Below are 25,252 nucleotides of genomic sequence, written 5' to 3'. Positions count from 1 at the left end.
ACAGTTTTCTCTTTGAGATTTTATTTCCTACGCTGACATTGGATATGGATCGAACTTTGCGTTAGAGTTGGATCGGTCATCTCGGTCAGATGTAAAAATTACGCGAGAGAAATTTTACGATGCCGCCCGGTCTGAGGCTAGCGACGGATATACGAGCGGAATAAACAGCGGCATGCTCGAATCGCGCGGCCGCTGAATAAATATTTGTCCATGCAAGGAACCGTCCCGGCTATTCCTAGTCTTGCAATTTCTAGTTCGAGCTCATATAGAGGGTGGTTCGCGCATGGACGAACAAAAGTCTCCGGGAGTTTCGGCCGTTACGTTAATTACTACCCTCCGAAGTCGCGGCCTCCCGACTCGTCCTTTCCTTCTTTCCGATTGGATGTGAACCGGGTCTATTTGCATATTCGTCGAAACTCAATTCAAAAAACTTCATAATCTGCACTTTTGTACGTCTGTGTAATTTGATCCCTCCGCAGAAAATTTCTGTGATAAGAGAGGATGGAAAATTTCTAAGGATCCGCCGATAAAAGGAAAACCGATGAAAACTGGAACGACACGTGTATAGGTAACTTTCAGCATATGAAACTCTCCTTATAAAATCTCGTTACGACGTGAAATGATGCAAAGTTTGCGAAAAATTGCTCCGACGTCTCGCGTTCCATCTTCGATGTTCCTTTGTTGCGTCGCCGCCGCGCACACTTCCCGCCGCAAAAAATCTGAAACTTTCCAAGAGCTTAATCTGGATATCTCCATCTCCTGCAGGTTTCTACAGGCTTCCAGAGCCCTATACGGATTCCTGCCACAGATTACAGTACCGTCGGAAGAGTGATAGCATGAAGCGGAAAGTTCGGGAGAAGTTCCTCAATATCTGGTGAGTTAATTAAGATCTAATCTATCAGCTAACCGCCCCTAAACTGTACATCAATTTCGCCCTGCATTGTTAGATCTTGTCTCGTAAATAATAACAGATACTCTTGCAGACACGCGTTATAAGGTAACGCGTTAAAGCGTGACGCTTAAATAAGGAAGCTCCGATAAGTATAAATTCTGTATTTCCGCGAGAGGAGAAAATTAGTCCAAGGACGCCGTTACCGCTAATAGCGGAAAAATTCTCGGAACTTTTATCCGCAGTAGGCCAACGGTGGATCTTCCAGCGGTGGTACCTTAATGCCGATATTACGTGGGTAGGATCGCCAATGAGGTGCTTCCGCGGCATGTTCGATCGAAATACCAACAGGCCGTTGTGTCGGCCAGACCATCAGGCAACTGTAGTGCCGCGCGGCCGATGATTAAGCGGCTGCGATAATCCTATCTATTAAGCAGCAATATGCCGCTGTTTCCAGTTACATTGTTGTCCAATAGCGGCCGACCGATCGACCTGGGAGTAACGCGAGAGAAGTAGCTCCTCTCCCCTCCACGTAATTGTGATTAAGCGTCGATGCATCGATCGTTGATCGCGTGTGCAGATAACAAAAACGCGATCCGACCTCGAAGATTGATTAGCTGGCGGAAAAGTTATTCAACGAGTACGCGATGCCGGAGATTTCGTCGCCGCGTGCATACGCGGGGATCCCCCCCCCCCCCTATCTCTCCCGGCTGTCCTTTCACTCGCGTCTTCAATCAATTTTGAATTAAAAGAGCATCGAACAACAGATGTAAAATATTTCGTTCGATATTATGAACAAGCTGATATAACATTGATAATATTTGTTATTTAATTTTTCGGTTAGCCAATAAGTTCCAAAAGAGAAATTGTGGATATTAAATTAATAATTGGTAATTAATTATTAATTTCTCATTTAGCGCGTTTCTAGATAATACACAACGCGTTAATATTTATTTACGTTCGTATGGTAGAATCGTTGCAATTCATTTATTATAAAGCGAATGAGAGATAGAGGATAAACAAGCCATAATAATGATAAAGCCATATTGCAATTGCTATTGAAATATCCTCTATTGAAGTTCCTAGTCAATAAAGCAGCCATTGATGGCTTAATTTGCCGCGCTGAACGTCGGAGATCAAAGGATGCGGTGCGGAAATTAATTATGAAACGATGTAGAAAGTATGAAGGATTTACGAGGGACAATTATCGGAAAATTACGAATAAATAATTCGCCGGGAGTGAAATATTGATTAACCGATGCACCAAAATATATCAGGGGCAGATCTCGCTGAGAATAAAGTATCGATCGGGTCCCCTTTGAAGCGACGGCGAAGATAAACAATCAATCTCTCAGCGACGCAACATGAAGTCTCATCACGCAAAACAGCAATGCGTCGCCGCGCGTCCCTGAACGTCTATCTTCGCCCCCTCGCTCCCCCACAGTTTACGCAAGGATATTTTCTTTATTCTCGATATTATATACCTGCCTCCCTTTTTTTTTAATTAAAATTTTTTAAATTAAAAGCGGATTTAGACTTATGGGCGTCGCATGTAATATCTTAAACAAGAGCCGCGCGCGTACAATGTGAAATACGTTTAATAAAATATAAATTAATCGGCGGGAGACACAGACGAGATATTTCAGCGCGAATTTCATATACGCGAGAGATATGCGCGCGCACGAAAGAGAGAGAGAGAGAGAGAGAGAGAGAGAGAGAGAGAGAGAGAGAGAGAGTCTTTTTAATTTCGCCGGCTTAAACAAAAACGACGCGGTTTTCGAGTTAATGATTACAATGATGATTTCTGTCTCTCCTGTATCCTTCGCACACTTAGCGATATTTTCTCGCGCGCAGGGTGCATTACACACAGTACATTACACACGTTCGCGATATTGCGAGATTAGTATGATCGAGAGTCTCGCGCGCACATCGCAATAAGAGACGGAAGACGAATGGATCGTAAAAGTTGATTGATCTACGGTGATACGAGCGCGGACTGATGAATTTCCGGAGAAGGGCGAAGTGTTGGTACCCTTGCGCGCGAGACCGCTAGACTACCGACAGTACCCGCGGCTAATAAATCCCAGATAAGGCTGACGTATCGAGTCTGTGCCGTACGTTTAAAACAGACGGTCCATTAAGTCGCATCCGTAATGCGAGCGACAAAGGCAGACATTCATCGCTAGCAAATCGTGAAAAATCGATAGAAAATTAATTTATTTTTTAAAAAACGAACATACGCACGGGAAAATTGAAAAATGATAACGGAGCACCTCTACAAAGAGCTTTATAGTTTTAAATGTATTTTTAAAATATATCTTTATTACCTCTTTCTATATTTGTAAAAGAATTAATTATTATGAAAAACGCGAACATTAACGCATAATGTGTATTATCATTTTTCTCTATATATTTTTTTATTATACGTTTTGTGGAAGGACATTGTCAAAACAATAATTCTTTGAACATCAAATTATTAAGTAAAAATATGAATTATTTTAAAAATATAATAGAATGACGAAAGAGAGAGCTAATATTTTTTTGAAAACTGGAACAGTGATGCTATATTATATTATTTTTTAATAAAATTCAAATACCAAATTGAGAAAAATATAATCTGTACTAAACTACCTCTCTGTTTCGTTCATTCCTTTCTATTTCCCCGCAAAAAATTTGCAAAGTTAGATTCTTGTTCTGACTCGTCTAAATGTATGTTTCCATTAACTGTATAACTAATAACATTTAAAAGCATATACATACATATAGGGAGAATTCAAAATATGTTTCGAATGTGAACAGACAGTGTACATATACGATGATGGACAGTGACAGGTTTCGGGTTTGCGCAGTGATAAAATTCGTCGATGACCAGACATCGATGTCGGAATCGGTTCTATTATTAAAACCGCTTTATTGATTATCGCGGTGTTTAGACTGGATCCAACATATGTAAGTTATATGTTGATATTGGCAATGATATTACGACCGGTTTCTCATGTTTTATTTGACTACGGAGGAAGGGCATATTCCGCGTAAGATGAAAATAAAATGTACGCAACTAACGACGCGGAATATGAGCTGTTTTATTGTATCGCATTTCCTCCAGCTAGAGGATGATCATAAAACGAAATATAACGTACTACTTTTAAAATCGAATCATACAACGTTGCATGCGACTTCCCGATATCGGGCGTGGATTTTGCGAAGCAAGAGTCACGGATGCGTGAACGTGCATATGAATCGCTGTTTAACAAATAAAATTCATGTAACTTATAAAGCGTTAATGAATCCCGGTGAGAATTCCAACATTTAATTTCGCGAGAATCGTAGTAGAAACAATTGAATCGCTTACGGCTTATAGACTCGCAAATATAATCGACGGACGATGTATTTTATTCATCTCCAATTACAAGTACTTGTGTGCGGACACATTTCCCGAACAATATCTGCAGCCGCTATTAATTTAATTATAATTTATTTCATATCCTGCATCTTTTTCTTTGAATTCTTCCATTTAGCTTCATCCGATATTTCTACGTTTAGTGGACATTTGACAATAAAATTGAAAAAAAAAAGAAACTAATATTTATGTAAAAATTTATAAACGCATTATAAGATTTTTAATTAAAATTTTCCAAACGCAAAATAAATAGAATTAATGATACTGTCGCCGCGTAATTACGCTCGAGCTACATTTTGCGCTTGTAGATAAAAAACGGATTAGATCATACGATGACGGCAATTTATTTTACATCCCGATGCAAAACTCGATTACGGGTTAATGCATTATATGCCATATAAATTTTTTTATTTCGCTCTTATCAACGTGTTTTGCGCGCGAGTCTTACTTAGCGTGAGAGAAAGAATTGACAATTTTTCTCGATGTTTTTTCCTCATCAATAAATTCACGTTTCCGAAGGGATCACGTGTCGCAGAATCTCTCTCTCTCTCTCTCTCTCTCTCTCTCTCTGAGTTATATTCGTGTCATATTCCAAATTCTCCGAAAATGTTGCAGTTTATCGAGTCGCCCGTTGCATTTCGTCGCGGCCGTCATAACATTAAGGAGCTAAACTCGGCGGAAGCGCAGTGCGCGCCGCCGCGCCGTTTTCGCGCTTCGTCCGATTTCCCATAAACAAAAATAAAGAAAACGCAAGACGGCGCGCGGTGCGTTGGCTCGTTACGCAAGTTGGAAGTTTCCAGCGTAATTTCTGCGAATCGTCGGTCGGCCGGGACGATGCGGCGGTGGTAAAGCGTGACGAGGTGCAGGGCAAGAAGCCTCGGCCGTCTTAAAATAGGGCGAACGTACGTACGTACGCACTCACGGCCGCGTGTCGAGATGCCACGGAAAGCGCGGCTGTTACCCGCGAGCGCGTTGCATCCTCGCCAACCATGCCTTTTGCACATCCTCCACTGGTTCTCTCCGCGCCCCTCGCGTATCGAATATCAAAACGCATCGCGCGCTGGGGTGATTCTTCTTGCCTCTCCGAATTCACAAATAAAACGAGACGGATAAAGGATAGGTAGAGCGGAGAGAACTCGAATGGTTATTTATAGTTGAATATTTAAAAAATTTTGCTTCTAATCGCTGAAATTAATCAATCGCACATACTTTCCTCTCTTCCCTTTCCTTCCTTGTTAAGATTATATGTTAATGAATTAATAAATTGTTACAAAATGTATAATTTGTAACATTAATTGTATAGAAAAGAATTGCATAAGTTTTGTGGCGGAAATTTTTATTTAATTTACTTTTATGGTTGATTGCAACAGTCTGTATACTCGAAAGCTTATCGCGCAACAAAAATAACACGTCGAATTTGGGACGACGAGGATTCGGGTCGAGGAATTTTCATCCGCAACAACACAGTCAACCGAATAATTTTATCTGCTTATTCGCATCCTCCCTCGGACTGTTAGTTTAGATTTACAATTTATTTCATACTCGTGCATCTCTCTTTTTCTCTCTTTCTTTCGCGTTTTGCCGTTTATATTTTTAAATTTCATACGTTATATTTTTCATTTGTTGCGATTTACATCAGTCAAATATTTGCCGAGAACATGGACAGCGCACACGTTTATCGCGCGACGAGAATATTGATTTCGATCTCGGTGTAATCCCGAAACCATAAGCACGGCGAGCGTGTGATTCGCAAACGGTATTTCGCAAAGTGTGACGGCGGCGATGCAGAAATTAGCACTCCATCGAGCGCGCGCCTATTCCTTCGCCTCGCCTTCGACTTAAATGCCTACCTGCAAGCGAAGACAATCCACGGCGTTTAATTAAACGAACGTCAATCCGTTGGACGGAGGTTAAGCCTACTAGACAATTAATTACCGATTTCATTTTATTGCAACACGATTTGCAAGCGTCGGAATAATATATGAGATATATCGTTTTCTAAAATTTATTCCACGCGTCGCCGAAGGATTTTGTTTCATTTTGCGTTTAACTAGAAATTTTGTTTGTTTTGCAAACGCTCTCGCACGTTTGCTCTCGACTTTTTCATGAATTCGAGAGAGCGACCTTCCATCAGTTTGCAATTAATTCCGACCAGTATTTTACTATGGCTGGAGTTTGATATAAAGTTTAATTGCTTAATTGTCCAATTGTTTCCCGTTAAATATCTTGAAATTCGTTCCCCACATGAAGCTTGCCGCTGCGAAGCATTAAATTGCATATTCTGATCGCGTTACGGGAGTAATCGAGCTATTGTGTTGCACTCGTGGTATTAACAATTGCACTAACATATACGCGCGAAATTGCTCCGCATAATCTATTAACGGATAGTATTAGCGAAACTGTGAAGAGTGGCTAATTAACAAATTACATCGCGTAAATTACGATAACTGATGATTTAGCGTAGCTATTACTTTTACTTCGCTTTCGGCAAATGCGCATCTGGCTGCGAGAGTACACTGACGGTGGACGGAACGAAAATTTCAGTTTCTGATCCAGCGAAGGAGGTAGAGAGAAAATAGGCAATAAAGCGAAGATCAAAGATGGCACTTCGACCTTTACCGCCGTTTACGCCAAGGTTTCTTTCCTCACGTGCATGGCAGACCAACGTTTAGTCGTACATACGAGAACTGTCCTTTACGTCGTTCGTCCGTCCATCAAAATGTCTCGTCGGGCTGACTCGCCCGAGGGTGCGTTTGCAAAACGCAATTAAACGCGGAACGTGCTCGCGTGGCGAACAACTATTGTCTCGTACCCGTACAGGACTTGATTCGAACTTTCCCCGGATCGTGCCAGATTGCGAATCGATGTAACGATATCGCCTTGAAGTGCAACACGCGTCATTCTTGAACTTGGAGCCGAAATGGCATTGGCAAATTCGTCGGTCGTAGTTTACTGAAATTGTTGGTTTTGCCAATCGACAATTCTCGAGTTGTCTTCAAGGAAACGAGGTACACGAAGAAACAACGTATTTCCTGTTTCTCGGAAGAAGAATGAATTTTAAATAGTCTATTCGAGCGCAAAAAGCGTAAAAAGAAGAGCGAGAGAGCGCGGCTCTAATAAAATAGGGCGTAAAGCGGCTATGAATATTTCGAACGCGCTGTCGCGACATCCAGATGGGATAAACTTTCGAAGTGTCTTCCAGTTTTTAAAGTCTCCCGTATACTTGCAACTGAATAATTTATCCCGCTAAAACAGCTGACGCGTTACACTTTTTGAGGAAAGAGAGAAAAAAAAAAAAACTTCTTTAAGGACGCCGGAGACCGCTCTATTAAAATCAGTTATTCAGCCACGTAAAATCTGGACCCTTTGTACAACAGCGCCTGTTGTCGTTAACACACGCGAGCAAGACCGTGTGCGCTTTTTTAGTGCGCCTTAATACGCGCGTGTGATTCCACGTACGTTAACACGGGGCAAGCCGCGCACTATAAAGAGACAGACCTCGAAGAACTTTAACCTTCCACCCTCAAGGGCTCCACTTTATGAAGCGCGACGTGCGTTTAGCTGCGTATCGCGCAGCTCGGCCGAGAAAATCACGATCCCTTTGTAGTACCTTCGATGCATCCCCGTGTTTGTTTTCCTTCGCGCGAAGAGCGGAAGAATATGATATTTAAGAGGATCGATGTTGAAGAAAATACTCCGTGATAGACTGTTTTCCTTCGCGCTAAATCTTCATCAGTTCTTTCGTTCCCCTATCGACAGCTTCGATCGAGATGATTCGATTGCTTAGTGTTCCCATCCGCCACGTCTCTCTCGCGCGAAGATAACACACCGTGTAGATCGTGAATTTATAATTTTTCATTCTCAGCGTTTTTCCGACAGTCGCTAGATTAGAACAGAGCAATTTCTCTGAACTCGTTCTGCGCGCGATCAGTAGGCAGTAAATCAATCGAGACTGAGCGCGCGCGATTTAATATGCGAGACGAGAGATTTAAAAAAAGAGAGAGAAAAAGAAATGTCAGGCGGAACAACTACCCGCGGTGGGGGCATTTTGTGCATATGCCTCGCATGTAACGCCTTTTGTCGTATTTGCAACGTAATTCTCTCCTTTATATTCATGGGACGTAGCGTGACGCAAGTGAAGCGATAAACTTGCGGTTCATTTGGCTCGCGGGGCTCTAAAACATCGCGTCCCGAAGAGCCTGTTACACGATTGCGAGATTCATTTGCATACGTGGCACGTAATCTGATTATCGGGTGACTAGGGATGTCCGGGGGAATCAATATCAAAATGAATGTAATAATGGCAACGAGCAGCGGCGAATCGCGTGGCGGGTAATGTAGTAAAACCCTTAAACGCCATTATGATTCCGCGTCGCGCAAATGGCATCGCGCGTTGTAAATTTTCATCCGGGGGAACTTTCGCGGGGAGAGGGAGGGAGGTGGAGAGAGATATTTTACGTCACACAAAGTGTAACAACATGATTACAGATGACGCGGGCGCGTTAAACTTTGCCACCAATTAAACTTCTGTAATTTATCATTGGCCGGGGAGAAAGTTTCTCCCGGGAAAAATCAACAAATGCATCGAGAGCATGGGATTCCGTGGACTTCCAGAGGATTTCCGGAAAGTTTTCCGGAGATTCTCTCTCTCTCTCTCTCTCGTGCGCGCGCGCGAGAAGTTATTTTGGTGGCTTAAGAGACCCAATCCTATTCCGCCTCGATATCATTGTACTCGCATTCTTATGCAGATCTTATGCAGATAAGAGAGTTTGGCTGTATTAATTCCCTTGAGTATCTCGAGTGGCGCAAGCGCATTATATTTTCACTAATATTATCTCACTCTTGTGTCGATAACGATTTTTTTCCTTATAGCTCCCAACTTTATATGTATCGCGATCCATTTTTTAAAACGGCAAACATCTGGGACCCTGGATTCAGAGAGTATGAGAAAGGGGAAAGAAAAGAAGAAGTAGATTGGTTATTTATTTATACCACTTTACTCCTTCAACTTTTTAATTTTAATTTTTGAATACAATTTTATACTTGACAAAATATAAAGTACGAAAATGTAAAGAATGCATTTGTTTCTCATTTTTATTAACGATATTTTTGACGTTGCATCGATGCGAATCATTTTTATGTACGAGAAGCTTGATAATAATTGTAGTTTATTTCGAAAGTTTGGATTTCTACCACAGTCGAGAAAAAAATTTCGTGACCTATATTTTGTGAATCTCTGTTATAACTTTTAAGAAATGCTGTGAGATTAATATAAATTATTAATAGCGTATCGTACAAACTTCTGGATGTATGTTTTTGATTCTCTAAAACTTTTATTCTATTTTAAACTTGATCATGTTTTTTCTAGTGTGTAAAGTTTCTTGTTTTTAACACCAAAAAAAACTATAAAATCTTATAAAGTTTCCAGTGCAGCAATTTTCAGTTGCAGTCGAGTTTAATTTCAATTATTATTTATTAATTGCCATTAAGAGATATCCAACTTGGTGCATGCTATGCAAATTTTCACTTACATAACTTATACTTGATTTGCGCTCTTTCAGAAAATTGTTGTATTTATGCTATGTGGAAAACATCAGCGATAAAGTGAATGGTGTTTAGAAATGTTTTCTCCGATTGTTTCTGTCTCCGGTGGCAGTCACGCACGTTGTATCGGCATGCAAATCGTGCCATTTAGGTGGTATTCGCGGCGGGACGCGTATCTTCTGTTCCTTCGAAGCCGTTTTACTCGCGGCGATTCGGTACGGTGCATTAAGCCGGGCTGCCGTTTACCGTAATTTACCAGCGATTCCTCGCAAACGATTATGACTGTAGCAGGGAGAAGTTGGAAACGCTTCCGGGCGAAGCTTCCTCATCGCGGCGAAGCTTCCTCATCGCGACGGAGCTGTAAACGTTGTGTGCCATAATCGTTTCCCCTCTTCCGGCTTGTCCCGCTTCAACCCTTCTACGTCACAAGTTTCCGTTCTCACAAGATATTCGGAAAAAGTCGCGAGTAATGACCCCGATCGTCAAAATTGTTCTCCTGGAAAATGGGGAAAATCTGTCCCGCATGTTTAACAAGAATTCTTTAAAACTCCTTGTGCGTGTCGCAATTATCGAACTTATCGACTATTCTACATATTTGTTGCGAAGAATCGTGCAAGAACTATAATTGCTACTTACTTTTATTATCTTGAATAAATAAAATTTATATCAAATAATACCATTATATTTTATGTGATTATAAAAAACAAATTTTGCAATAAGGAAGTCTCGTATATAATATAACAGCCAATGCAATTGAGGCAATTAAAGCACACGACACTTTTGAAATATCGCCGTAAAACTTGAACAATAATTTTGCAGTGATTGACAGATTTACAATGGTAATGTGTCGTCCAGAGGAGAATCGTACGCCGCGTAGAGTACGAAACGCGAGAATCCGGTGCACTGCGAAAAGCGTTAATGAAAGAGTCGCGGCAAAATGACCGACCTGAGAAAACACACCGGAGATGCTGTGCACACATAGCACCTCATTCACCTACGGGTTTCCGCTCGCTGTGACGGGTCCTCCCGACGACGACAGTTAGTTGGCTTCTGTCGCGTTACCGCGAAATGCTATTAAGTTACCGTTATCTAGGTAATAAGCCCCGTCACGGTTTGGGGCGTGTATAATGGGGAGCGCATCACAAAGCGCGCGCATTATCGCGCGCGTACCGTGTTTCGCTAAACGCGAATTGCCAATTAGCGATCGTCAGCAAACAGGCGTCCGTAAAGATGCCCATCGTACGAACTGCTTTTCGCGGCTCCAACTGTCCGGCACTTCGTCTTCGTTGAAAGAACGCTTTTGGGGCATCTTCTGCTTACGTCATGCACCTTTTGTCGGAGATCTTATTCCAAAGCAATTATTTTATATGTTTATTTTACTTTCATCACTTCATTCGAAACCATACGAGATCATTATTTGTTTTTAATTATCACCTTAGCTATCGGTCGAGGGTTAATACGGTTAGAGCAAAAACGTTCGGGCACTAATTACGATGTTACGTGTTGCTCGGTCATTTATATTGTATACGGGAATTCCACTAATTGCTCGGTTTCATGCGTACGATGAGCGTTCCCGTAAGGTGGAAAAAAATTCCGGGTAAGTTAGGAAAATTGAAGATGATCAGGAAAGACGTAGAAAATTGCAAAAAATTTTCACGATTTACTTACTACGATAAATGTAAATAAAATAAAAAATAAGCGTATTAAAAAGCAATTTAAACGAAGAAGTGAAATTATAATCACAATGTTTTCTCTTGTTGTTTGTTTTTTAATTAAGTGCTCGTTACAATGAAGTGTCACTTGACGAGTGAATGTGTAATTATGTAAATATCATTTTATATATTTATTTGTATATGATTTCATAATTATGACATTTTCATCATCACGATGTGGTATTTAATATTGCATATGGTTTGATTGATTCCAGAATTTAATGAGCATATAACGAGTTATATTAGCAAGTAAATTACGGAATTACGGTCTCTTAAGCACGTCGCTAATGCGCGAGATGCGATATAAGTGACAGTACTTCACGTGATGCCGGCGAATCGATGCCGCGTCCGATACAATCCTGATCATCTCGACGTATGTTAGACCATGTTGATTTAGCAGCACGAGCATATAACCCCATTATCTGTCAAAGTAGCGAAGAGCTGTTGGCCAAAGTACTCCACCAATTAATCCGATTAATCCCACGTGCCTGGGTGACCGATTGCCAACGCGGGTGCGAAGTTTCTCGCGGCAATTAACGCTCCGGTACTTGCCCTCTCGGTGAATCGATCGATTTAGTGTAGCTCTCCATGTGTTTAACAATTTCTCATTCCTCTATAAATTGTGAATCTACTTTAGAGCGTTTTTTTTCGGAAAAAAAAAAAAATTAAATTAAAGACGATCCCGAATAACGAAAAGACAATTTTCTAATGACAAAATAAATGATTACTATGATGTTAATAAAGAATGACAAGTGTTAATTTAATACTCATCGTAGCGGCTAATAATTTTTTTTCAAGATTATTCCATTTAACGACTTAATTAAACGTGTATACGTTAATTATTAGCTAGTAAAGCCACATCCTATTGAAACGGTCGATCTCTTGACGAGAGGGTTGTAAATATCATTCTATGGTGTGTTTGTTTTCAGTGACGTGACGATCTCGTCGAGCGTTCGCGAATGGTTACGCTCGCCGGCCTTCGATGCGCGACAGTGGGAAGACGAAGAGCTGTTGCTGATGCTGCAGACGATGTTCGTCGACCTCGACCTACCTCAAAAATTCAATATTCCTTTGCCGATTCTGAGGAACTTCCTCTACGAGGTCTACAATAACTACAACGAGGTGCCGTTTCACAATTTCAGGCACTGCTTCTGCGTGGCGCAAATGGTGAATATTCCTTCCTCGTTTTCGTACTGCTCCAACTCGCATGATTTTCCCGCGAGGAACAATTAACGATTATGCGACAGCGCGACTGTAATTACATGTTGATACAGAAGGAAATGTATTGATGTTATATAAACGTGATGAACAATGTTATAATTACGATGGACACTAATAGTTTGATTATACCTATCAATTGGTGTACTACATTGTTCTGCAGTACAATATAATTAAATTATCTCCCGATTAAAATGCATGCATGGCGGTATGCTTCGGTAGCTGTAGATCGAATCGAGTTATCGGCTAACCGATTGTAAGATAAATAATGCATAATGGGCAGATGTACGCGATAGCCTGGGCGGTGGACCTTCCGTCGAAAATTGGCGACCTCGAGGTTCTCATACTGATTGTCTCCTGTATCTGCCATGATCTCGACCATCCCGGCTACAACAATATCTATCAGATAAACGCGCGGACTGAGCTGGCGCTGCGGTACAACGATATCTCGCCCCTGGAGAATCACCATTGCTCCGTGGCATTTCGCGTTCTGGAGGTACCCGAGTGCAATATCCTTGCATCTTTGGACAACCCTACGTACAGAATAGTGCGCGAGGGGATCATAAGGTGTATCCTGGCGACCGACATGGCCCGGCACAACGAGATCCTCAGCCAGTTCATCGACATCACTCCCGAATTCGATTACACTAACAAAGCGCACATAAATCTGGTAATCTACCGGCGGCTAATTAATCGAGTATTTAATAAAATACGTAATGGGGCACTGAATCCTCGATATTTACGTTTTGCAGCTGTCTATGATCTTAATCAAGGTGGCTGATATAAGCAACGAGGCCCGACCGATGGAAGTCGCGGAACCGTGGCTGGATAGGTTGCTTCAAGAGTTCTTCAAGCAGAGCGACGCGGAGAAACTCGAAGGTCTTCCGGTCACACCCTTTATGGATCGCGATAAAGTGACCAAGCCATCCTCTCAAGTTAGCTTCATCGGCCTAGTTCTCCTCCCTCTCTTCGAAGCTCTCGGCGAACATCTACCCGAGCTGCAGGTATCTTTTTTTCACACACACACACACACACACACACACACATATATAAACTGTCTAAGCTCGGAATTAAATAATTAGCAGCATATAATTTAAAAAAGTACAAATATTTAAATGCATATAACAAGATCTGAATAAAACTCTATTTTTCAGGATCTCATAGTTCGACCAGTCAGGGAAGCTCTGGAGTACTATCGTAGACTGAATGAGGCGGCCAAGGACGAGCGTCATCATCGGAAGAGCGTCGTGGACGTTGGAGAGTCGGCTCCGCCTAACGCGCTAATTAGTACCGGTACTGCGTCCACCATTATCAAGTCTACGTCGTCACATAGCATGCGCTCAAAAAGATCGGCCACGACAATTCATTCGCGTTCGCGCTCCACCGACGATGATATCACGGAAAACTTGACGATGGAAGAGGCAGAAAACATTGAGAGCTCCGATCCGGAAACGGCCACGGAAGTGGAGATCAGTGAAAAGACGCTCAAATTCAAGATCTCCACGGAGGGCACGCTGGCCGGCCCGATCTCCGGTCGTAAGAGCTATCCCGGCAGTCGGAAGGGCAGCCGAGAAAAGTCCTCGTTAGATTATCACAATCACGATCTGGCCAAAGCCGTGCGGGATCACGAACGCGAGAGGAGACGCAGTAAGGGCGAGAATCTCGGCAGTGACTTAAGTTCACCGGTGAGCGCGAGATCTGCCGAGGGCACACGCATCGTCGAGGAAAGAGAAACGGTTTTTTTAGATGCTAAGATTGAGAGCAAAACGCCCGAGGGAAACGGCAACGTCGTCGCAGCGGAGGCCCACTCGCAGCCGACAAACAACGTACGGAAAACCAGCAGTGTCATAGAGAACGATCAGGACAATAGACCTAGCCGCAAAGATGCGCACAGCAGTCGGGAATCGATCGGTCTGCGATGTTGCTGCGACGACAAGACCGGGCCGAATAATAAATCTCTATTCTCGCGACTGAGAAACTTTACGGACCGCCTGAGCATGAGCTTCGACTCCAAGGACTCGCCTAGTCCGAAACCGAAGCACGCGTCAAAGATGCTCAACAAAAGTAACTCGATTAGCAGCAGTTCGGCCACGACCACCTCATCGAGGCATCATAACTCTTTGTTTATTTGCAAGCGTTGCAATCTGATCAAGTCTCCGGTTAAAGACAAAGCGGCTATTGCAACCGTAGTGGAATTATCAGCGGTGGACAAACGAGCGATGACTTTGCCGAAGATTCGAAAATCTGCGGATAGTAAGAATAAAAGCTGGCGGACAGTATTTGCCAAGGAAAAGAGATCGTCCACTTCTTTGGAGGCTCTACCGGCAACAGGTTCTGGCTTTCGCTCCAAGCACCGTAGAAATTTATCGAATCCCGAGAGCAAGTCGCAAAGTCTAAAGGAAGCGAAGACTCGACACGCTTTGGACATCGAGTTCCATGAGATCGACGTTCGTCCGAAGAATCAACAACCTGAAATCATAGTTAATCCCGATAATACCTGTTGCGATATCGAGGAAGATCTCGGCAAGATAGAAATCAGAAGAAGTTCAGCCAGCATGGAAGACATCTCCAAAATGGCGAAACAGGCAGCGGAGACCAGCGTACTGGGCGTGCTAGATCCGAAGAAGGCAGAGGAGCGTCCTCATACGGGCAGTTTAGACTCAATGCTATGCAAGGAGATATCTAAGTCGCGAAAGAAGCATTCCACTGTATTCTGCTCGCCCGCGACGACGAAGAAGTCGTCGCCTGGACTGTTCTCGCGATTTAAATCTGGTATGAGCATCGATAGCACTCGAAGTAACAGCAACAGCGATTCTTTGCACGATCACGGTTCACAAAGCGGCTGGATATCCTCATTGACCGCCAGCTTTCGACCGAAGAGACATCCGAACGAAACGCCACTATCGCCACATCCACCAAGGTCGCCCAGCAGAGAGGAGATCAAGTGATACGTCCTGGTGGTCGAGGATTCCTCTGAAAAGAAGCTTAGCCTCCGTAGCTGGTGGCCCGAGAACTTGTTCTGCTGCAATAGCTAAGACTCGAGCGCGAAAGTTTAACGTCTAGAGAGGCTAATTTAGACTCATAAATATCCGGGAATATTTGTCATCGTATTCTTATTACTCGCGTAAAAAAAAACTAGTAAAATGATTTTAAAAAATTTTTTAAGAGTTTAAATTTTTTAATGCAGAGATGTGATCTTGCGTGCTTCTCAGTAATAAATTTTCGATTAAACGTGTCGACGTTCAATAAGTCTATTTTACGAAATAAAATTCATCATAAATTCTCGCGAGTAATTCGCAATGGTCAATAGCGCACCACATGATGCGTCTGTAATGATACAAATGAAATATTTCTTCACGTAATATTAAAAACGATTAATTTGAATAAACGTATTTGCTCGAACATGCCACTTATCGAGGAAACGTTAGGTACAGATGTTACATGATTATCGAATGGATTAAATTCTTTTTGCGGAGGAATCCTCAGACCGATCATGATTTCGTGTCATCGACTTTTAGTGTTTTATGTCACGATTTTGCAAAAATCGAGATACATTTATTTGTGAAGGGCACCTACGGCCTGTGGCATACGAGTTGTGCGCTATATAAACTATTTTATTTATTGTCCAATTAAAGAATAGCCTAATGAGTAATCATTAATGTTGTTCGTTACTAAACATATATAAATATAGGTAAAGTGCAGATATATACAAAGACATAAGGATATATACAATTCCATCGTGCAAAAAAAAATCTATAATGTACACAAGCAAGTGAAAAATTATAAATAGATGAAAAAAAGAAGAACAAGAAGAAGAAAAAGAAGAAGACAAGTAGATATATTATAAGCGTGATTCTGTTGTATCGATGTACGATTAAGTTTCAGGAACTGTATGTAACCAAGAATGTGAGGTAAGAGAATACTCTCTGTCAGACTATTTTAATAGAATATCTAGAATGATCGCGTGTTTTCAGACAACATTATCAAAATTCTTTAGAGATATTACCGTTTCCTGAAAGCACATGATTTATTCCGAGATAATTTTGAGAGAAAGAAAGAGAGAGAGAGAGAGAGAGAGAGAGAGAGAGAGAGAGAGAGAGAGAGAGAGAGATGTATATATTCGTGAAGCTTAGAATATTCTCAGAATATTATTTTCATTTTCACAAAAATTATCTTCATCTCATAAAATTAACACGAAAATTGTCACGAAAAGAGAAAATGGAATTCGGAATAATTATTGCATCGTTTGTCTAGATAGGAAGTTTCATCGATTTATTTGACCGTTCGAAGAATGCTGAGAGAATCGTGTCGCTACCTTTTATGTGGCTGTGTTACTAAAGTGCAATCCAACTTGGAAGACGATTAGTTAAACTTTTCATTAGCGTATTAATTAAAAAGAGGAGATCTATATCTAAGATTTCTCAAAAGAGATTGGCGCGGAACTTTTGCAAAATGTTTCTCAACGTTTCTTCGAGTGCAAACGCGGTGAGAAAGAGCGCAATTTTGGAAAGTACGTAACTTTTTTAATGGACCTCTTTTCAACAAACTGTTCGTAATTTTGAATTCTCGACATACGCATAAACACATTCAATTACTATGGCATCCTACTTTTTATTTTAGTTATTTATACTTTTATCAATTGCGTTTATACGGCGATTTAAAATCATGTGTATTGTTGAAATCTAGTCTTATATTATCGTCTTCAAAACAAAAGATTTTGGGCGCGTTTTATTTTTGTGCAAGAGGAGAAATTCGATACGCATGCGAATGAGCGAGCGAGCGAGCGAGCGAGCGAACAATTCTGCTAATTATTTGACAGATTATTTGATAAACAATTATTATTTTCCTCTCTCTTTCTCTCTCTTTTTCGTGCCATAGAATCAGAAACTTGTCGATTAAACCAAATGGAATTAAACGCATGACAACACAGACGTAAAAAAAGCAATTTTTATTTTAAATTTTACAAACAGGAATAAAGATTGTGTTAATTACGCTATCTTTTTATTCGGCAAATTTCGAAAATCGGATAATTATATCAGACAGCATATGTTTTATAAACCTTCCTCTTCGGAATTAGTGTACTCACTTTTCTATGATAAGAACATCTGCTATCAAAAAAATAACAAAAAGCACTTAAGAAAAAGAAAAATTTAAACGCGCGTGAAAATAAAGAGAACCACGCTATGAGATTATGTGAAAGTGGCATCTATATGTACAGCGCGACGTATATTATATAATGATAAATAATCAAATTTTTAATTGGCGATGTGAATGAAAAAGGAACTTAATTTCAATTTTCGAGTTAAAACTATTGAATAATAGTAAAACAAAAATTACTTGTACTTTTGAAAATTTCAATCTTAATAAGATTTTATTACCATACGATGAAATTATACTATCTTTGTCAAATTATATAGATTAGTTTTGAACGGAATGATGTCAACTGTTTAAAGTGTTTTAAGTTATTTCTATTTCATATAGAAAAAAATTAAATGTACTTTTTTCATTCATATCGCTTGCTCTTTGTGCCTGATTGTTATTAATGTTCAAGATTGATATCGGAAAAAGGTATTCAAATAGCTAAACATTTTTAACACTTTTTCTAATTATGCCAAATAGTGAAAAAGATCCAGTTTCTCGATTTTAATGTTTTTTAAATAAAAATATGTCATATATACAGAAACGGTAATTATTTAATAAAATTATTGTTACATTATGTCAAACGGATGCTTGCCACATAAATATGGAAAAAGTTATTTATCTCAACTTTTGGAACTGTCTGATATATCAAATATCTTTTTTATAAAGAAAAGTATTAGCACCTTTTTATAGACTTCTTCAAAATCTCCAGTTTAATATCAGAATATTTTCGAGTACTTTTTTTCAAAAATAATCATGTTTGACAATTTACTATTTCTCACCTATTCAACTCACTCTACTATTTTTCAGAGACTTAATTAAAATAACATAATCAATTTTTAGAGGTAAATCAAAAAATCAATTTAAATCTATTTAAACTAAAATCTAAGTTTCATAAAATCATGGAATAAAATTCGACTTGCAAGATTATTAAAATGTTAATCATCACTTTTCCGATGTCTAATGATTAGAAATGCATATAATAAATAAATAGAAATAAATAAGTTAATAAAATGGAAAGGAATGGGCCAATCGAGCCGTATTGTACGGCATCGTTTTACTCGTCAATTGAATTTTTAGTCCAACTAGAATTTTTCTCGTATTCCAATTATCGTTGTCAATTATAGATCGGAATAGAATACATATAAACTTATTCGCATAATCCAGTCTCCATTTCCATTTGTTAATGTTGAAGAGAAGAAGAATCGGTGTTGCACACACGATTAATTTTATTTATTATTATATTTTTTTATGTTAAAATTATCGATATTGTGTATACGACAATTTTGTTTAACCAAAGTTACCAGTTTCTAAAAAGCTCCATTTTAGAGTTAATAGCATTACAGTTAAAAGCACTCACTGGGCCGCAATTCTGTAACTCGTTAAGAGGTGTCATTATACTGTCGTTGCACAGCTTTTTTACCATATATAAAATATCTGCGTAACAATAGTATAACGATACCGACACTTCTTAACAAATTATACAATCGCACTACAGAAAAGTAATATAAAAAAGAAATTTTTAGAAGTTTTACTTCCGAGGAAAGTTGTCATTTCGTTCATGGTTACGTTATTCAAAAATAAGATTTGATGCTGATAGGAAATAAATTTGATTTATTACTTACAGATACTTATATCGTCAAATTAAGTTTAATTACTATAATAATTAAACTAATATGCTGAAATTAAAACCAATTGCTATTCAAAAGTATATATCTGTCATATGATAACGCCATTCTTTTTTAGTTTGATAATTATTAAAATAATCAACGAGATTAAAATTTCCACAGTGACGTATGAGATAGAAATAGCATTAGCTAAATTCCGATACACGGTGTGTACACACATTTGAGTAAAACGTCGTTATAAAGACGTTAAATAATGCAATTTTGTTGACATTTTCAGATTGTGATTAATGTTATTTTTAAACAAAACAAATAGTTTCGTGTATCGTAGCGATTTCGAATTCTAATACAACTCCTCTTGATGTATGTTCCTCGTGAACTCGAAAAAAATGGGTTCACGTGGACGATTTCGTATTTACAAGGTCCGTTCGCCGTCTCTCGCCGTCCCTTTCCCACGAGGCGTTAAATTAAGTCACCGATTGCCAAGAGAAAAGAAGGAAAGAAATTACAAATCGCTGCATCGGTCTCATTGTTAGGGGAATATTAATTACATAAAATTTATGCGTACGATAGTTAATTTGAATGCAAAAATGAAATATCCTATATACATCTGTGTGTATATGCATGTATGATTATGCGCATGTCTACATGTACATGCATGTACATAATGAACAAAAGTATATGATTATATTATATATAAATGAATAGATGATTATATATATATATATATATATATATATATATATATATATATATATATATTTACCTGATATACGAAGAGCTAAAGGAAGAAGAACAAAAATACAGTTAATGCTCGCGGGCGAGTTACTAATACGATATTATAACGTTATTATATTACGATATTATATTACGATATTATGGTATTGTGTATGGATGAAGCGTGTACAATTATGTGTGTAAAAGTATCGATGGAAATCTCACACGCGCATTGCGGCGGAGGTGTATTGATTTATTACTGTTCAGTGGCGGCGTATTTATTTCCTTTGTGTGTTTTAAAATTGATAACATTTACCAATATTAATATGAAAAATATCTTGAAACAGAATCAACTTTACACTTATAGTTACTTTTACTACGATGAGATTAACTCAATATTATATCACGTTTGCCACTCTGCGAAGACAGAGAATAATCGATATCTGAAAAATCATAACACTTTTACGTCTTCCTAGCGCTCGATAGTTGAAAATGTTACCGCATTGCAGTAATTTCTAATTATATGTTTATGTCACAAATAGCGTTTGAAATAAAAAGTCTTAACACTTAACGGAACTTTAAAAGATTCTTGCTTTTCATTGACTTATTGTTTTATATTTAGTGATTTTAATACTTTTGATATATTTTAGAAAAGAAAAATATAAAAAGCTGTGACAATTAATGCACTAGCATCTAGTGTATATTATTCTGATCGCAAGGGTATTAATGAGAAAGTTAAAAGATATCAACCACTTCTTTTAACTATAATTTGTAATTAGAATGTATGTTTTCAGATATAATCCTTTCGATCCCGTTGAATTGTGTGCGTGTGTGCGTGCATGTTCGTATGTATGTTGAGCATTCCTACGAAATGCGATCGGAAGAGTTAAATTTGAAAAAGAGGAACATTAGAATTGCTTATGTATACGATCATCGCGATATATGTAAGCGTATTATTTGTATTATGAGTTGAAATTGTCGGAAACCGTACTGTAAAACTCACCATCGCTGAACAAGACACGCGCGAGAAAGAGTGTGTATATGTGTGTGTATATGGTATCAATCATTCCATTCGATTCCAAGATGTAGTTACACACATTACAGAAAGCATAATTGTAAGTAAATCTATAAGATCGACCGCCCGGCGAATTACTTGTCAGTGCGATCGATTGTTAGTCTTTTTGTAAATGAGAGTAAGTGAATGAAAATGGATATACATAGCTGTATATGTACATATATCATCGCATCAGCATGTGACCGGCTGCTCTCGTGGCTGCCTCCTATATATATTTACAATGTCGAGATGAATAAAGAAAAAACTATCATTCTGCCGATGACCAAAAAATATTTAACAAAAATTCCCCTTTATATTTTTTTTGTAACTAGCAAAATATATTTTAAATTTTATGTTGGTAAGTAGTCGTAAAGTTATACGTATATATATCCTAAAGTCGAGTTTAAGAGTTGAATTAATATTTTGTCATTCCTGCAACAATCTGGATACATATTGAAATAAGAATTGAAGTCTTTCGTGTTGAAATAGTATATTTCGCTACCTGTGCATCGAAAATGGTCCTTTTCTCACTTGTCAATTCACAAGGATCACACTTCGACGTACATGTGACAAAAAAATATATTCCTTGATGTTATTAATACAGATTAGTCCACTAATGTTAATATATTAAACATTTTATATTTTTCTTTAGTATATAAAAAATATTAAAAAGTTAATACTTTTTTCTAATTTTAATCAACAGTATTAACTTTTCGCAAAGTGAGATACAATATGCCATTTAACGGGGTTGTCATAGATATTACCGGATCAATTTTTATTGGTATCATAGTTTTTTCGCACGGTGTCACTTCACACTCATTTAAGAGTTTAGTGAGTATTAGTTTTATCAGTAAATGTCCGAAGCGAGTTCCTGAAAAATGCACATAATATAATATAAATATAATAATATAATATAATATATTTATTAGGCTAAAAAAATTTGAAAAAAAAAATACTGATTTTATTTTGCAACTTTATAATTAAAGCCATCAATGCTATAACTAAAAAGTCTATCATCAGACTAAAAAAGTTTTGAATAAAAGTTTAGAATGATACTATGGCAATACAACATTAATTTAATTATATCAATATTAAATAATTCTTTATATTGCAATTTATTTTTAATAATTATTGCTTCATTGCATAATTTATGCATGAAATAACATTCTTGATGCTATAAGCTATTTAATCTGTGTTTTTAAAGTCAATTTTATTAAGTTAAATATTAATGACACGACTTTATAACGTATTTAGATGTAAAAATTTAAATTTGTACAAATCGGAAATATGGTTTCAAATTTTCGTTCTAATTTCGTATACAATATCAATCTTTAGCTGATATGACAATTAAAATCGATTTTCTTCACCTATACACGCGTGTGGACCTTCTCCGTATGGAAAGTAAACACATGACGGTATATTGCGTTTGTTCTCCTCACTAAATCGTTCCGGATCGAATTTATCAGGATCGGGGAAATATTGCGGATCATAATGTAGGCCAAGCATCGGGATGTAAACTGGTGTACCCTTCTCAAGTACGAGATTAGAATTCGGTATTTTGTAAGTTTGCATTGCTTTGCGATTTAAAAATCCCAACGGTGGATACTTTCTCAAAGCTTCTGCTATCACCATATCCATATATGGTAATGACGATATGATCTAGTAAAATAAAGATAGTTTTTAAATATATTAATTTGTCAAATTTTAAAATGTACTCAAGAATAAAATCAGAAGTATTCGGCAAAAATAACAATCAATAATATTTATGAAGCGCTTGTCATAGAAATTATTTGACGGAAGTGGCGTAGCTAATTTGTTTACCATGTCGTATGTGATATTTCCATCGGAATTGTTAAGCGCCTCGTGTATTTCTTTTCTCAGTTTACTTTGAATGTCGGGTTGCAACGCGAGTTCATATAACGCGAAAGCAGTCGGTACTGCGGAAGTATCGAAACCAGCTGAAAAGAAACTTGCTGCTTGTGCCATGAGATCATCCCCATCGAATTCTAAAATTTAACTCATCTGTAAAATCTCATCTGTTGGTGGTTTTTGTATTTGCTGACTAAATTCGGTTAGCGTAATTATTTCTCAGATATTTTGTTAGTTATCCTAATTTTGTCATCGTAAGCCATTATATAACACATTTTTATTTAATCTCATATGTAAAGTATAATTATTTCGCTTACTGAAGTTCTCAATTTCTTCGTCACTATTGTTCTTCCTGAGCTCGATCAAAATATCGATAAGATCGTATCTCCTCTCGCCAGAATTTATACGTCTAGTCATTGTCTCCCAGAAAAGTTTACGCAAATACTTAGTAGTCTCCTTACCGAACATTGTTAGTTTAAACACACGAACTAGACTTGGAAGAAAGAAAAATCCGAGTATCTCCCAGCCACGTATATAATTAGTTTGAAATATCATCTTGCCATATTGGCGGAAATCAACGTTCGGATCTTTGAACGCGTTCACATCAAGCCCGAAAGCAGTGCTACTGATTATATCCATAGTTAATTTAGAACATATATCCTTCACGTCTATTATTAATCCTTTACCTGTTGACAATATCAGTTAATTAAAATTAAATTTGTTTAACTGTAGACTCTCGTGTTTATATTGCTCTAATCAAACATCTACAGTACGACATTATAAATTTAACAAAATTGTAATATATTTTAAAATTTTACACCGTTAAATTCGTAATGTACCAATGTACTAATTTGAGACTTTTAAATTATTTTTATATCGCTATTGCTTATATTTTGTTATGCCATCCAATATGCTGTTAATTTAACTAAAACAATGAGTTAAACAATTGAACTAGAGAAATGTGTACTTTTAACTCAAATTTAGTTATTTTCTTTATTATATTCTTCATAAAAAGCAATTTTTTTTTATTTCATGAATTATTGAAGTCTTCAACTTACCATCCAATTTCAGCGAATTGAGATATTCATCTAAGTGTTTCCCACATTCTAACATTAGGCCAAACATTTTTTTCAATCTACCCGATGTAAAGAATGGCGTCAATTTCGTTCTCACAATTTTCCAAGCTGGATTTTTGATGCCGAAAAGATTGGCATAACCAATACGATCATTCGGATCAGCCGAGGCGTATCGATCGAAGAAGGTATTAAAGTCTTTTATCATAACGCTCTTAATAATTTCAGAATCGCGAAGGAGTAAGAAAGGCTTATCGAAAATGTAGAAACCTAGATAAGCTTCACTCTTCGCTTGGTCGTAGAGCTCTTTTAGATAATATGATGGGGCTTTCTTTAGAAGTAGACATTCCATAAAATTGCCCACGAAAGGTGTTGGTTTTATTTGTAAAACACCTCGTTTTTCCCAGTACTTAAAATTACGGGTCATGTAAAGGTAGACGATTATAAACAGAATTGTTAAAATTATTATTCCATCCAGGCTCCAGTAATTCGTTATGAGCGCCATTTTGCAGATTTTCTTGTATTTGGAAATGGAAAAAATTATATTAACAAAATAATTATACCATCACTATAACACGTTGTAGACTCGTATTGATCGCGAAAAGTTTTGTACTTATAGTTTAATTTTTATATGCGACTAATTTCAAATTTAATTTATTTCTATGTGAAAATACGCGTTGAAATCAAATTAATTAATTCAAATATAGTTATAATTAACAACTACCTTTATTACAATTACTGTAAGTTTATTGACGTTTATAAACAAAAAAGTAACATGTGCATCCTAAAGATGAGTTCACAGCAAATATTGTTTTTGCACTACTATGTTCACAATTCACGCGAAATGTGATTTACTCGACGAAGTCTAAAGTTACACTGCGCAGTTATCATGTAACAAGCATGTACAATAACCTTGCGTGCTCGTTTCTCACTCTCTTAAATGAGTTAGCAATTGCTTGCCCCACTTTATAAGAAGATAAATAGTTTTCAAAAGACATGAGTCATTCAGGAA

General features: G+C 38.0%; 2 protein-coding genes across 4 annotated transcripts in view; one reads left to right on the top strand and one right to left on the bottom strand.

Moving 5' to 3' along the window:
• Positions 1-17,912, top strand: part of LOC105828987 — a 167,084-nt gene extending 149,172 nt beyond the window's left edge. For all 3 annotated transcript variants that reach the window (XM_036292060.1, XM_028193109.2, XM_028193108.2), the window contains 5 exons: positions 766-874; positions 12,475-12,712; positions 13,047-13,433; positions 13,516-13,767; positions 13,918-17,912. In XM_036292060.1, the coding sequence (XP_036147953.1) occupies positions 766-874; positions 12,475-12,712; positions 13,047-13,433; positions 13,516-13,767; positions 13,918-15,711 (2,780 nt within the window). In that variant the 3' untranslated portion in view covers positions 15,712-17,912. The remainder of the gene's footprint in view (positions 1-765; positions 875-12,474; positions 12,713-13,046; positions 13,434-13,515; positions 13,768-13,917) is intronic.
• A 3,859-nt stretch (positions 17,913-21,771) lies between these two features.
• Positions 21,772-25,159, bottom strand: LOC105839321 (cytochrome P450 6k1). Its single transcript, XM_036292064.1, has 6 exons — positions 24,965-25,159; positions 24,226-24,757; positions 23,485-23,853; positions 23,120-23,304; positions 22,666-22,957; positions 21,772-22,169 (listed from the first exon to the last, which is right to left on the bottom strand). The coding sequence occupies exons 2-6, from the start codon at positions 24,743-24,745 to the stop codon at positions 21,991-21,993; spliced, it is 1,545 nt and encodes a 514-aa protein (XP_036147957.1). The 5' UTR covers positions 24,746-24,757; positions 24,965-25,159; the 3' UTR covers positions 21,772-21,990.
• Between the last annotated feature and the right edge of the window lie 93 nt (positions 25,160-25,252).

This window comes from Monomorium pharaonis, chromosome 9, assembly GCF_013373865.1.
Source record: "Monomorium pharaonis isolate MP-MQ-018 chromosome 9, ASM1337386v2, whole genome shotgun sequence".
NCBI lineage: Eukaryota > Metazoa > Arthropoda > Insecta > Hymenoptera > Formicidae > Monomorium > Monomorium pharaonis.
The sequence above is the reverse complement of the archived record's forward strand: the minus strand, read 5'-3'. Positions and strand labels throughout refer to the sequence as shown.